At 38.1% G+C, this 15,360-nt stretch overlaps 2 protein-coding genes across 5 annotated transcripts; one reads left to right on the top strand and one right to left on the bottom strand.

Moving 5' to 3' along the window:
• Window positions 1–1,115: 1,115 nt before the first annotated feature.
• LOC129768212 (zinc finger protein 236-like) lies at window positions 1,116–3,065 on the bottom strand. Of its 4 annotated transcripts, none has more exons than XM_055769699.1 (3): window positions 2,643–3,065; window positions 1,335–2,577; window positions 1,116–1,250 (listed from the first exon to the last, which is right to left on the bottom strand). In XM_055769699.1, exons 1-2 carry the CDS (start codon window positions 2,985–2,987, stop codon window positions 1,336–1,338), a joined length of 1,587 nt encoding a protein of 528 aa, XP_055625674.1. In that variant the 5' UTR covers window positions 2,988–3,065; the 3' UTR covers window positions 1,116–1,250; window position 1,335. The 4 variants fall into 4 exon arrangements, with proteins under 4 accessions (XP_055625674.1, XP_055625677.1, XP_055625675.1 ...); XM_055769702.1 differs by having other exon boundaries at window positions 1,335–2,565; XM_055769700.1 differs by having other exon boundaries at window positions 1,119–1,250; window positions 1,307–2,577.
• A 10,222-nt stretch (window positions 3,066–13,287) lies between these two features.
• LOC129765929 (uncharacterized protein K02A2.6-like) lies at window positions 13,288–14,880 on the top strand. The gene has a single exon (XM_055766379.1). It carries the CDS (start codon window positions 13,288–13,290, stop codon window positions 14,878–14,880), a length of 1,593 nt encoding a protein of 530 aa, XP_055622354.1.
• The last annotated feature ends 480 nt before the right edge of the window (window positions 14,881–15,360 follow it).

The following is a 15,360-nucleotide window of genomic DNA, read 5'->3' as shown; positions in this document are numbered from 1 at the left end:
AATGTTATGCGAAATTTAAAAAAACACATGAAATTGAAAATATATAGCTTTGCATTTAAAACTACGACAATCTAATTTAATTTTTAACCCAAAATTGAGTATACATCAACAAAATAAACCCTGCGTTACATGCATTTTGCTCGTAAATGACAATATCGTTTTATTTTTCTTACAAGCGTTCTCGCTATATTTATCCATTCCGTCCAGCGCAAATCAGTTCGACTGCACTCGTTCGTTCGCAAATAGTTCGCCCGTAAACACTCGTTCTCGACCAGTTCTTTCCCATGCAGTTCACTCGCAAACAGTTCGTTCTGAATCAGTTCGCTCTCAATCAGTTTGTTCTCAAACAGTTCTTTTGGAATCAATTCGCTCACAAACCGTTCACTCTCAATTAGTTCGTGGGGCGAACTACCGTTCTTTAAAAAAGGGCGACCGTTCGTTTACTCTTTTGGGCGAACTAGTTCCTTCGTACCGTTCGTGAACGGTTTGCCCATGTCTAGTATACACAGTTCAGTCAGCGGTCAGTTCGTTCTGAACTGTATTATCAGTTCATCGTTCACTGTACACAGTTCGTTCTGAACTGGGTATACAGTTCATATGAACTGTTGCCCAGCAAAAAAGAACGGCAGTTCGTTCACTCTTTTTGGTGAACTAGTTCTTTTGATCAGTTCATGAACGGTTTGCCCATCTCTAATTGAAATGACCAACGCCTCATGTCATACGCAAGACGGGTCTATGGTACTAGGTGAGCCCGTTTCGTCACTAGGTTGGTTAGGGGAGCGGTATATGAAAACAGTACAGAAGAAGGCAGAAGGGGAATTATTTGCTTGAAGCGTGAAAGAGACACACTGATTACGAGCGAGCTTGGGCACAAGCGTATTGTGTTTTGTTTACAAACAAAACACAGTAGATTTCCAAGATGGCTGAAGAGTGGTTTTAGCAAGTTGGCCCACCTTAGGATATACTTCTACGCGCCTTGGTCATACGAAAAAGAATAACTTTTACTAGAGTAAAATTTACTTGCAACGATGAACATAATCTATCATAAGACATGAATTGACCTAACATGGAAATTGTTCAAACTCTTCACTTAAAAAGTTAATATTCAAGTTTCATTCAAGCAACACTTTAATTAATATAAATAAATGATTACTAAGCCAGCGGTAGACCAATGTCAACGTTGCGGTTGTATCATAGATATAACCCACGAATATTCCAAATGTGGTTTTGTGGCCAGTGTAATACCACACCTAAATGAAAAAGAAAGCAATCGTGAGCAATAAATTCAGTTATAGTAATTGTTCACCTTGAACGAATATCTAACACGAAAATACCTCAATAATCCTCCATGGTGTGATAACTCCTAAAACACTCTGGCAAATGTAAAGCTACTTTACATGTCGCACATTCCCACTTTGTTTCGCTTCGTATTTTATGTTTATAACACACTTTGCACATCCTCGTTGGGTGTTTCTTTCGAGGCGTCGGATCGATACTTTTTGGGAAATGAGCCCAATCTTGCGCTTGGAGTCGAACCGGTTCACACTCTTGGTTCGTGACGTTTTTGTTTGGCCCGACTATGTGTTCACGAGCCTGGTTCGTCATATCTTCATCGCTTCTCTCCACGCTACCTGCACTGTTCCCGAGCACGCCACCCGACGAGCTCTTGCTCGGACCAACACTGCAACTGCCTGTCTGTTCTTTGTCCTTCTCGGGATCCAGAAGCTCATGTATCTTCATGTGAATGTTGAAAACATTTTCCCTCGCAAACACTTTTGGACAAATGATGCATTTGAAGGAGTTTTTCTTCTTTGCCGCATCCTGCAACTCCTGCCGATGAGATCGACGAATGTGCATTATAAGGTTACGTTTGCTAGACAGATTTTCGTCGCAATAATCACACTTCCACTCATTTTGCTGGTTACCTCCATCCGCACCCGCTGGTTTCTTTTGGTGTACCTTAACATGTCTGTTCAACTGTGCACGATTCGGGAAGTGATGCAAACAGATATTGCATCCAAACGGTCTATTGTGTGTATTCCTATGGCGTTTGAAACGAACTATCGAGGTGAATATTTTGGGACAAATCTTGCAAGTGTATATGGTATCCACGGATTCGTCTGTTTTTTCCTTGATGACTGGATTAAGTATTCCCTCCTCGCCGTGAGTCATTGTTTTGTGACGATTTAATTGGAGTTCCGTCGTTAGGGTGTAGTGACAAACGTCGCATTTGAAAGGTTTCGTAGGATCATGCTTGACAATAATATGGAAACGACACTGGCTTTTGTAGATGAACTCTTGACCACATATACGACAGCAATGGCTTCCATTATTATCGAATTTGTAATTTGCCTCGAACAAAGTTTCATTCGGATCTACAATCATTTGCATTTCCTCTAGCAGATCGGCTGGATTGTCGCTAATCTGAGTGCTTTCTGTTGTTGGGCAATAATCTTCCCGCATCATGTACAATGAATTCTCCAATCCACCGGTATCACCATTATTATAATCCTGATCATCAGGATCTATCATTTCTTCTTTAACAGAAATTTGGTCGGTATTCCGCTGGAATGGTAGCTATTAAACGGATTTGGAATTGCTTTCTCTTTCAATGCTAAAAATTCATATGAAATTAGGCGTACCTCTTTTTTCGACTCCATTATCTCCCGTATTTTCTCGTCACTTCGCAGACAAATCTCGTACAGTTCATATGCTGACAGCAAACGCCACTTACAACTACGGCAAATTCTATCCGGCATATCTTCCGGTACCGCATTATATCCGAGAGGAGCACATATAGTCATCATGATGCTGTACAAACTTCTATCTTCATATTCACCGATCGTGGTCAAGATCGATTCCATTTCTTTAGTATTATCTCCATCGATTCCAACAGGGCCTCCATTCTGGAGACAAATCCGACAGATGTTGGGACCAGTTGGTGTAATGTTTTTATCGGAGACACAACTAGAGAAATGAGTCTCCATTTTCGCGAACAATTTCTTCCCTTGCAGAACAAATATTCGGAACGTAGCACAATCTGAATCCGAATGGAAATGCTATATTTTTTGTTTATCAAATAACCAGGGCTGCCAGGAGCAGGATATTCATTCTATTGACAGCACAAGATATTGAGCTAAGATTAGATCAAGGTGTGTATACAGTGGCTCAAATTCGTAATGGTACTCCATCATGCAGATCTCTTTATCCTTCTTTTGAAAGTCGAGAACAAGCTTCCGGAACATTTTATTTAGATAAAGACATAGTATCATATGAGAGTTAAAAGGTTTGCTATAGGTTTTCAGAATAGTGGTTTTTATTTCTCTAAAAATGGTGAATGTATGAAAATTGACTCAAACTCATATTCGTACGCAAGTTGAAATCTCAACTCGATTTCGAAGACGTTGACCAATTTCAGAATTCCATCATCAGTATGGTATACCTTGTTCATTGCAACTATCTTTAGCTATCTTTAGCCGTTATCTACATTTTTTATGTATCCGGAAAGAATATTTATCAATTTTTTCATCAAGTGGTTTTTAAAATCGTTATTTTTAGTAGTTTAATGGTTTCTAAATTTCCTACACAGATAACTTCTTTTGTTTTTTACTGGGGTTGATGTCGAAAGATTGTGGAGGAAATTCAATAACTTTTGAATAATTGTAATGTACTTATATGTCTTGTATTCCGAGTCCTTGTCTTGGCAAAACTTGAATCCTCTATTCCATCCCATTTTGTTGACTCTTTGCTTCATATTTTCCTTCAGGATGTTCAAGTAAACATTCTGGTTCATTACACCATCGATGAAAACCAAATTGCCCATACATGCAACCTCATACCATCCCCCCACCACCACCATGCTTAAACATTGCTTTCAGATTTTTTTACATTTAATTCATCGTTGGCTTCCTCCATACGAAACGATAACTATTGGAGTCAAAAATATCAAATAAGCCCACCCATCTACGGTGTACAATCCCAGCAGTCGTCGCAAGCCCCTTACGCTTTAATTGCGCTACACATACAGCGTCCTCGTCACCGTTCCGTCAACTATTCTCTTGGACTTATTTTGTCGACATCAAATTTGCCGGTAATTGTGTAATTGGTATGCTACCATACGATTTCCATGGGAGAATATTTGACATTTCATTCCTTTACGTTGACTTCACGGTGACGGACGTTATATGTGTAGCGCACTTTATTCGCCAGTCAACGCCTGTTGCATTCTGTTGCTATAACGTCCGTTCGCCAGTCGGGCTTACTATTACCTAGAGATGGGCAAACCGTTCATGAACTGATCAAAAGAACTAGTTCACCAAAAAGAGTGAACGAACTGCCGTTCAGTTCAGAACGAACTGTATATACAGTTCAGAACGAACTGTGTACGATGACCGCCGAATGAACTGTGTATGCAGTTCAGAACGAACTGACCGCTAGCTGAACTGTGCATGCAGTTCAGAACGAACTGTGTACGGTAAGCGGTGCATAAGAGGAAAGAAAACGAACGAGTGATAGATGAATGGTGCTGCAAGGTAAGTATTTCTTAAAATAACGAATGGAAACAAACGATAGCCCCATGAAATAACAAAAATAATATGTCGGTATTGTCGCTTTCATAAAAAAACGCAAAATTTCAGGATACGATGGTTTTAAATTGGATTGTTAAATTTTAAATTATTTATCGAATAAAATTTTAATTTCATATTTTGGAGTTCACGGTAAATATTTCAGCAAGTTGATATGCAAATCTTCCTCACTTAGAAAATATAGTTGAAAGCGGAAAGATTCAAACAGTCTTGTTTTATATTATATCATATTGTGCTCGATAATTTTGAGATGGACGTTCGCGGTTTGGGTACAGTTTTGCTATAGCATTTATTGCAACACATCGTAAGCAAAGCAGCACAATGCTAGTTTATGCTGAAAATAATGAATAACGACTCAAACAAAATCAAAATTTCAAAATCAAAGTTTGATTTTCTATTGTGCTAACTTATTTCTAACCAATATCGGACGAATAATGATAAAAACGGCATTTTATGAATGAACAGCCTTACATAACATCCCACACTTTTTATACTTGCATATCCCTCCACTGTACAAAAGAGTGAGTGAACTGCTCAAAAGAACTAGTTCACATAAGTGAACGGTTGGTCACTGAACGGTTCATTAAAGTGAACCGTTTTGCCCACCTCTACTATTAACTGCCTGAACTACCCGTTCCTCGTCCAACACATTCATCATCACGTTCGTTACTTATGTGCGTGTATATGTGTATAATTATCGCCTCGTTACTCTAGTACCAATCAAGGCGCCTGTATATATACCAGGTGAAACAATCATATGAAATGCACTTTATTTTTTTATTGGAATTGCTGTCGGTATTGTTTACAAATAGCCTCAGAACGCTGCCGGCGGTTCTCTATAAACTGCTACGGCGCTAATTCGAATGATGCCTACTATGTTTGGCTTTCGCGAATTTATATGAAAAAGAATGAATGATTTTGTAGAAGTTCATTCTCATTTCCACTACTCTCTCACGTGAAAATGCAAAAATGGCGTATCCTAGCAATAACAAAACAAACAACCCCCGCTCCACAAACCGTAATATCCATCTTATTGAAGTGATGATGTGGCTTCACCTGGTAAACATTCATATAAAGGGTGTGTCACATCATATTGCATCACTGAAAAAACGCTGTAGAAATTTAATTATTAGGAATTATATCTTCGGCTTTCGCTTATAATCAGATAAGAGTGTATAGATCACGTTGACCATGCTTCACTGTCAATTTTTCGTAAATTTGGAAAAATGTCGTCGAACGAAAAAGAGCGTCGTGAATTAATCCTGCGCACTCATTTCGAGAATCTGGAGTTGTCACATCGGGACATCGGTAAGATGCTGGGAATCGTCCAATCCACGGTCAGCAGAGTACTAAAACGATACTTCGAGAACCTAACCATCGACCGGAAGGTGAAGAACGGCAAAAATGGATGCTCCGTCAGTGAAAAAGATCACAAGCGCGTAGTTAAGCAGTTTAGAAGTTGAATTTGTCAAGTTCATTCATCCAGCGGACCAAGCAGCGGGAGGGCCTGCGTACATACAAGGTTCAGAAGGCTCCTGACCGCGACGAAAGGCAAAACATGGTGGGGAAGACGCGATCCCGGAAGCTGTACACCAAAATGCTGACGAAGCCGCATTGCCTGGTAATGGACGACGAAACCTCCGTCAAAGCGGACTTTCGTCAGCTGCCGGGCCTGTTGTTCTTCTCCGCAGAGGACAAATTCAGCGTTTGCCAAAAAGTACATGGTGTGGCAAGCGATCTGCTCTTGCGGAAAGCAGAGCGCCCCTTCGTGATGACCGGCACGGTAAACGGGCAGGTTTACGCTTACTACCACTATTGAAGCAGCACGAGGGCCCGACCATCTTCTGGCCGGATCTCGCTTCGTGCCACTATTCAAAGGACGTGTTGGAGTGGTACGAAGCCAACGGGGTCACCTTCGTGCCAAAGGAAATGAGCCCGCCCAACGCGCCGGAGCTTCGCCCAATAAAGAAATATTGGGCGATTATGAAGCAGGCCCTCCGGAAGAACCCAAAAGTTGTCAAATCGGAGGCGGACTTCAAGTGAAAAGGGATTTCTGTTCAAAAAAAACTACAACCTGACGTTGTACAGAACCTCATGGACGGGGTAAAGAGGAAGGTGCAAGCATTCGGGCTTGGGCTCGAAGTATGAATAAAAAGAAAATGCCAAAAGTTGTTTAATAGTTTTTATTTTACTGTCTAAAATTTTCAAAAGGATCGGTCTACTGGGCGAATTCCTACAGCGTTTTTTCCGTGATGCAATTTGATGTGACACACCCTTTAAGTGCCTTGGTACCAATGAGGTACATATGAGGTGGAGCAGTAGGCAGGGTATATTTGCAATGGTAAACAAAATATTGTGTCGTCATTATTTACATTCAATATGGAATTAATATGGAAGAAAAGAAACAATATTTCAATAACTTACAATTTGATGATGTCATGATCCAAAATTCTCATGAAATCTTATAACTGATTGTTTTTTAATATATGATAATTGTATTGTGACTTATTTCCATCATTTAATGAGCAAAAACGTCCAGAGAATAGTCGTATAGTCGTATAATAGTTTTTGAACAAACAAACGAAATGTCATTAAACTTCACACATGAGCTAATGACAGATGAACCTCTCGAAATGAATTTTGGTCATTTTTAGTGGCGCCATCTGTTAAAAAATCCCGGGACTTTTCAACCCTTGTAGTATTTCGGCTCCGGTGGCGTTAATACGTAGGTACCGAAATTTCTTCATTTTACATTTTATTTGTATTTTTTTAATAGGAATAATTATTTGCGGAAATGAACCCGCCCAACGCGCCGGAGCTTCGCCCAATAGTGAAATATTGGACGATTATGAAGCAGGCCCTCCGGAAGAACCCAAAAGTTGTCAAATCGGAGGCGGACTTCAAGTGAAAATGGATTTCTGTTAAAAAAAAAACTACAACCTGACGTTGTACAGAACCTCATGGACGGGGTAAAGAGGAAGGTGCGAGCATTCGGGCTTGGGCTCGAAGTATGAATAAAAAGAAAATGCCAAAAGTTGTTTAATAGTTTTTATTTTACTGTTTTGCTTGCGCTTTCTGACCTGGTGGACAACATTTTAAATGCTTTAAATATAAATGACCCTCTTAAAAGCATAGTATTATGTTTGCTTCCGATTGTGAGAACATTTTTGAAAGAAAAATGTGGTTTTTAGCAGCGTTCATTTCCCTCGATGCCTGATTCAGTGCAAGAGGTCAAGGATTTGAATACAGTAATACAGTGGAATTGCAGAAGCATCATCCCTAAACTAGATCAATTTAAATTTTTAGTTCATAGTTCTAACTGTGATGTATTTTCCCTCTGTGAAACATGGCTTTCTTCAGCCGACGAACTGAATTTCCACGATTTCAACATTATTCGCCTCGATCGAAATGACTCGTTTGGTGGCGTACTATTGGGGACCAAAAAATGTCACTCCTTCTATAGAGTCACTCTCCCATCGATGACAGGCATTGAAGTTGTCGCTTGCCAGACAGAAATCAATGGCAAACACTTCTGCATTGCCTCGATATATATTCCTCCAAGAACCATGGTCGGCCGCCATCAGTTTTTTTTATATCATCTAGGCATTGCCGGAGCCGCGGCTAATCTTAGGTAACTTCAACTCCCATGAAACAGCATGGGGGTCACACTATGATGACAGCCGTGCCACGTTGATTTATGATCTGTGCGACAACTTCAACATGACAGTTTTAAATACAGGGGAAGCAACTAGGATAGCCAACCCTCCTGCACGGGCAAGTATGCTAGACATATCACTTTGCTCTTCTTCGTTATCCCTGGATTGCACGTGGAAGGTAATCCAAGATCCCCACGGTAGTGATCACCTGCCAATAATTTTATCGATCGCCAATGAATCAAGTTCTCGTGAGTCAGTCGATATTGCGTATGACCTCACGAAAAATATTGACTGGAGAAAATTTGCAGAAATAATATCTGAAGCACTTGTTTCAATGCATGAACTTCCTCCACTCGAAGAGTATAACTTTATATCGAGTTTGATTTACGAAAGCGCACTTCAAGCTCAAAAGAAACGTGTTCCTGCTACCACTTTCCGACGTCGCCCTCCATCACTTTGGTGGGACAAGGAGTGTTCAAAGGTCTACCTTGAAAAATCATCCGCTTTCAAAAAATTCAGGAAAATGTAGGGTTTTCCCCTGGATACGGAGCTGAACCTATCTTATAATTAATATTAATATCCCTGAGTGTGGCCCTGTAGTGTGGACAGGAAGGACAGTCAGTTAGAGTGGGTGTGACGAAGTGATCGACACAGGAAAGAGTTCCGTGAAATAAATCTATATATATACGTGTAAAACTCCTTGAACATAATTGTTTTATTGCTACAAATCTGGCGACGAGGGTAAACATTCGAGGTGAGTCAAAATTTCAATTGGAAAAATGAGGAAAATTGGAGTTTTTTTTTTGGCGATATTTAGTTCTCCAAATTGAAAAAAAATATGGCGGTCTTGTGAGTTGAATCTGTAGAGAAAAATTCGTAACGCTTCGTCACACAGCTTATATTGGTGTTGGTGAGAACCTAGGTAGTGCGGACTGAATCAAAACGGCTGTCAAAAAAGATCCAATTGAAATGTCAAAAGAGATCCAACGATCAGGAGTGTTATTTTTCTTATGATAATCAACACTATAAAAGAGGTATTGTTGTCAGGGGCAAAAATAATTCAAACAATAAAATGAACGAACTACATTTTTCCGTAAATTGTTTAATTAACCATTGCATCTCTGAAAGAGCATCTCAGCCTTTCACTGAGCTACGCCTTTTTAATGTCCCCTCTCTTTGACATAACGTTTTTCCGAACGAAATAAAAACAAACGAAGTCAGAGTCACGTAAATGTTTACTCCTGCGATTTGAAAATATTCCATAAAAAGTGGAAGGAAGAGATGCCAGATGATTTTTAAAAAAAGTCTGTAAAAACATGTGAATGTCTGTTAAAAATGTGGAAAAGTCTGTAAAAGTGTGCAGATCTATGGAAATGTCTTTTAACGTTAATTTTCACATATTCATTAATACTTTGTACATCGTGATGCACGTAAGATTGTATTTTGTATATATATACAGCCATTCCATGCCAAACCAATATAGTGGTTCTCAAATCTTCGTCAAAAGTGGTAATGTTGTACTTTATCGCAAAACATTAGACTCGTATTTTTTTATTTTTTCATTGGGGTGCCCATTTCCATTTTAGGGTGATCCAAAAAATCATTTTTTTCCACTTTTTCCCAAAATGACTTTTTTTAAAAATTTATAACTTTCGATCCACTTAACCGATTTAGATGATCGGCATATCAAATTGAAGCCAATGAGCTTTAATTGAGAAATATTGAACTTGCAGATAACATGGATCCTATTTTCGTAATTATTGATTGTACTCGTTTTTTAATGTTTTCATGGCTTTGGACTAGGGGGCGCTATATTTTTTTATATTTTTTCTTGAAACGTGAGAATTTTTTACATAAAATATCTCAATATCAGAGATGCTATTTTTTTCGTTTTTGAAATATGATTTTTCAAAACTAATCAATGGTTTGAAAAACAAATTTTACCCATTTTCCCAATACAAAAACATAACTCTTGAACTATTGGACCGACATGATCAAATTGAAGCTTACGAGCTATTTTTCTTTGGAAAAATGTTACTTTTGCGAAAAAATTTAATTCTTGTTTTTGTAATTATTGATTGAGTTATTTTTTCATAGTTTTCTCGTTTAAAGATAGGAGCGCTATATTTTTTTTATATTTTTTATGGAAAGCTGAGGATTATTTACCTAACATATCTCGATATCGGAGATGTTATAATTATCGTTTTTAAGTTATAAATTTGTAAATTTAACATGTTTTAAGTCTTCGAACAATATTCATATGTGACTAAACTAGAACTATGCTACTAATATCCGTCCCGCAAGTGTGATATTTTTTCAAATTTTGCTTATTGGCTTCCATTTAATACATCGATCATCAAAACCGGTTCAGTAGTTCAAATGTTATGATTTTTTGCAGAAAGTTATTTTTGGACAAAGGGGAAAAAATGATTTTTCGAACCACCGGATTACTTTGAAACATCATATCTAAAAAAACAAAAAAATAGTATCTCTGATATCGAGATATGTTATGTAAAAAATCCTCAGTTTTCAAGGGAAAATATAAAAATATAGCGCCCTCTAGTCCAAAGTCACAAAAAAAAAAAATAAAAAACGACTACGATCAATAATTACTAAAATATAATTATTTTTTTCGCAAGTTAAATATTTTTTAATAAAAGGCTAAGTCATTAGTTTCAATTTTATATGTCGATCATCTAAATCGATTCAGTGATTCAAAAGTTTTTAATTTTCATTTGTCATTTTTGGGAAAAAGTGGAAAAAATTGATTTTTCGGACCACTTAATAACTTATGTGTTGTAAGTGTGTTTAAATGTTTCAACGATCTACACATACATACATACACATACATACGCGTTGTTAATTTTTATAAAAATCGGTATTTCTTCGTTGATATATTGGACATCCACCAAGGTTTGCGGTCTTGTCGTTGATGAAACTTATAAGAAAATACAGTGTATATTTTCCATCCGCCATGCAAGGCTATACAAGTTTTAGATCCCCACTTAGCCATGAACTATGTCTGTGGTAACAATATCGAACAGTAACCCATATTTCGTCATAAGCAGGCCCGAAAGCGAATGTAAATTGTTGAGAATAGAATGAAAATTTCTATTCGATTTTGTTTTAATACTAAGAAGACATAGTCCTGACCCTAGCCTTACTATTTTTCAATAAATCTCCTTGCATTTCAGCAAAACAATCTTATCTAGAACAAAAAATTATTATCAGAGACAATTTTCGTTCAAGATTTTTCGTTACCTGCAGAGAATGAAATTTTTCATTAATTGTGAATAACCGTATCCTCTCTTTCGTCTGCAATGATGTCAGGGCAAAAGTACGGGTTCCAAACTTCATACACACCAGATGGGCCAACCAGAAAGACTGCCGGGCCGCAGGTTGAGAATAGCTGGTCTAACGTCATGTGTATTGATATAAACTAAATATAATAACTTTTCTGTATTAAAACTGTGGAAAATGTCATATGGTGAGTCGAATATTTTTGATGTGATGAATAGAGCCCTTTTATTTTTCAAAAACCTGTGAAATATTGTTATATCCAAAAAGTCTACAACAAAAACAAAAAGTGTTTTACAGACATGTCTGTAAATTTACAAACATATTTGTAAATCTGGCATCTCTGGTGGTCTAAGAATTTATTGCAAGAAATCGCTTGAAAACATGCATGAATTTGCTTGAAAATGAAGTGGATTGAGTCCGCACCACTTAGGTGAGAACGATACCCTTCTCCGTGGGGAAGCGAGAAGGAAAGATTAAACTTGAATGCTTGGAAATGAAAACAGATAAACAAAAATAATGAGCATGAGTTGTTCACCTGTATGGATTACAGGGTGTAGCATGGATTGCTCACGAAAATTATCTGTATGGATTACAGATCGTAAATAAAAATAAATGAACATAGGTTATTATCTGTATGAATTACAGGTTGAAAGCATGGATTGCTTGCGAAAATATTCTGTATGGATTACAGAACGTGAACAAAAATTAACATGGATTGTTCACCTATATGGATTACAGGGTGTAAGCATGGATTGCTAACGAAAATATTCTGTATGGATTACAGAACGTGAAAAAAATGAACATGGATTGTTCACCTGTATGGATTACAGGGTGTAAGTATGGATTGCTAACGAAAATATTCTGTATGGATTACAGAACGTGAACAAAAATGAACATGGATTGTTCACCTGTATGGATTACAGCGTGTAAGCATGGATTGCTCACGAAAATTTTCTGTATGGATTACAGAACGTAAACAAAAATAAATGAACATGGATTGTTCACCTGTTTGATTGTAGGATGTAAATATTGCATGTGACTATGATAATAATAGTTATTATTGAGCAAAAACGTCATGTATGGATTACATAACGTAAACATGAACGTGGATTGTTCCATAAAAATTTGTATTAATTACAAGCAAATATTGTATGATTATGATGAGCCTAAACTAAAACCTATTGATGAGAATGGATTACTGATGAAAAACACTGTATATAAGCGATCAAACCGATAATTTAGTATTGATTGTTCACGGTATGATTTGACGTATCGAATTAGAAAATACATTTAATTAAGATATGGGAAGCGAGATGAGTGTATTATACTTGTATTTAAATACTGTTATTATAAACCTCAATGTCGCACGTGTTTTTTTTTTTTTTTTAATTTTCATTTGGAAATTTCTTCATTTTTTTTTATAGATGGAAGATAGCCGTCCTGTTTCTCAGTTTCGATGCGATGACATAGAGAGAAACAAGCTGTACAAAGAGTGGCGAATTTGGAAAGGGGCACTTCAATGTTTTTTTGATGCATTCGATGTGGTGGATCAAAAAACGAAAAGGGCCAAACTCTTGCACTTGGGTGGATCGCAATTGCAACGAGTGTTCCAAAATCTTCCGGATTGTGAGAAGTTTCCATTGGTATCTACCGAGAAGCAGTGGTACGATGTTGCGATAAACGCGTTGGATGAATTCTTTCAACCTTGCAAGCAAGACTGTCTTGAGAGACACCGTTTGAGGAATATGAAGCAAAAGGAGGGGGAAAGGTTTGCTGACTTCGTACTTCGCCTCCGTCAACAAGCCACCGACTGCGGTTTTGATAAATATTCAGATGAAACCAGGGCTGTCCTTACTGAAATCTTTATCATAGACGTAATTATAGAGGGATGTTTGTCTTCGGAGCTTCGGCGACGTATCCTCCAGAAAGATTGTTCACTTAGTGAAATTGAATCATTAGGTGCAGCTCTCGAAAGTGTCGAAACTCAAGTACAGGATTTCGGAGTGAAATCTAAAGATCAAATTGGTGATCACAAAGTTCTCGAAGTCAGCAGTAAACCTGTGTTCAAATTCAACAAGCGAAATGACCTATCTCTGAAGAAATTCACCGGTAAGAAACCATTTACATCCGAACAAAGATCTCTTGTTTGTCTGAACTGTGGTCATCGGGATCATCAAACTAATAACGACGTATGTCCAGCAAAAGGTAAAATCTGCTATTCCTGTAGACGAGTGGGTCATTTTGGATCGCGATGTAGATTCCGGAAATTCCAAGAGAAGAGTTCTAATAAGGTTCGAATGATTGAACACCGTAATACTCAATCGAATTCGGAAACATTCAATGATACTGGAGTTGAATCGGAGTCAGGAAAGACTTACTATGCCTTTTATTCTGGGAACGAAACAAACGTTGTTGTATGTGAAATCGGTGGAGTAAGACTAGATATGTTGATAGATTCCGGATCAGATGCCAATCTTATCACAGATCAAGCGTGGGAAACATTAAAGAAAGGTGAAATAGTAGTTCATCAAAGTACAAAAGGAAGCTCTAGAGTGCTGAAGGGATACGCTAGTGACATCTCACTGCCAATAATGGGAACATTCGTTGCAGACGTAAAACTAGGGAAACTTTCCACTCGAGCGTTGTTCTACGTAATCAAGGGAGGCCAGCGTTGTCTTTTAGGCGATCAAACCTCTAAAGATCTAGGAGTTTTGAAGGTTGGCTTAGAAATTCAGAATATTACTACTCAAGTGACAACGTTCTCAAAGATCAAAGACATCCAGGTTCAAATACACATGGATCCTGCTATTAAACCTGTATTCCAGCCCCTTAGAAGGGTTCCCATGCCGCTAGAAGATGCGGTAAACAGAAAATTGGAGCAGCTCTTGCTAAGGGACATTATTGAGGTGAAAGAAGGACCTGCATCATGGGTATCTCCGCTGGTAGTGGTGGGAAAAACGAACGGAGAACCGAGAATATGCCTTGATTTGCGTCGTGTCAACGAAGCAGTTCTCAGAGAACGACATCCAATGCCCACTGTGGACGATTACCTGGCTAGGTTAGGGGAAGGAAGATTCTGGAGCAAATTAGACATCAAGGAGGCGTTCTTACAAATCGAGCTCGCACCCGAGTCTAGAGATGTCACTACTTTTATCAGCAGCAAGGGACTCTACAGATTCAAACGCCTTCCGTTCGGCCTTGTAACTGCTCCGGAATTGTTTCAAAAGGTCGTGGATCAAATTTTGGCTGGGTGTCAAGGAACCTACTGGTACTTAGACGATGTTATCATTGAAGGTCGTGACCGTAAAGAACATGATAACCGTTTGGAAGAGGTATGATTGTAAAAGCTTAACATTTTGATGATGATGATACATAAAGAATAAATATAACATGTGCGAATTCTTTGCCATATTTAAAAAAAAAAAACTTTTTTTTTCATTTATCTTAGGTACTAAAGAGATTCAAGCAGCGGAAAGTTGAATTGAATTGGGAAAAATGCGTATTCCATGTTAGTGAGGTTGAATTTTTGGGTCACAAAATAACAGATAAAGGTATCTATCCATCTGAGTCCAAAAGGGGCTCAATCATGTCGTTCCGGCGACCAGAAAATGAAGCAGAAATACGTAGTTTTTTGGGGCTGGCGAATTACCTCAACAAATTCATACCGAATCTAGCAACACTTGATGAACCTTTGCGTACGCTGCTAAGGAAAGATTCTGATTTTAAATGGACCGAAGATCAACAGAAATCGTTTGAAAACATAAAAAAAGCTATAGCTGAAGCCCAAGAGCTAGGGTTTTTCAATAAACGTGACTTAA

The sequence above is a fragment of the Toxorhynchites rutilus genome, chromosome 2 (genome assembly GCF_029784135.1).
Source record: "Toxorhynchites rutilus septentrionalis strain SRP chromosome 2, ASM2978413v1, whole genome shotgun sequence".
Lineage (NCBI taxonomy): Eukaryota > Metazoa > Arthropoda > Insecta > Diptera > Culicidae > Toxorhynchites > Toxorhynchites rutilus.
This window is presented reverse-complemented; position numbering and strand designations above follow the sequence as displayed.

Bases quoted from the DNA above. Each gene is read 5' to 3' on its own strand.
- LOC129768212 (XM_055769699.1), bottom strand. From the start codon at position 2,987: ATGGAGACTCATTTCTCTAGTTGTGTCTCCGATAAAAACATTACACCA. The intron at 2,578-2,642 runs GTACGCCTAATT...TCCGTTTAATAG, and splicing joins TAATGGAGTCGAAAAAAGAG to CTACCATTCCAGCGGAATAC.
- LOC129765929 (XM_055766379.1), top strand. From the start codon at position 13,288: ATGAAGCAAAAGGAGGGGGAAAGGTTTGCTGACTTCGTACTTCGCCTC.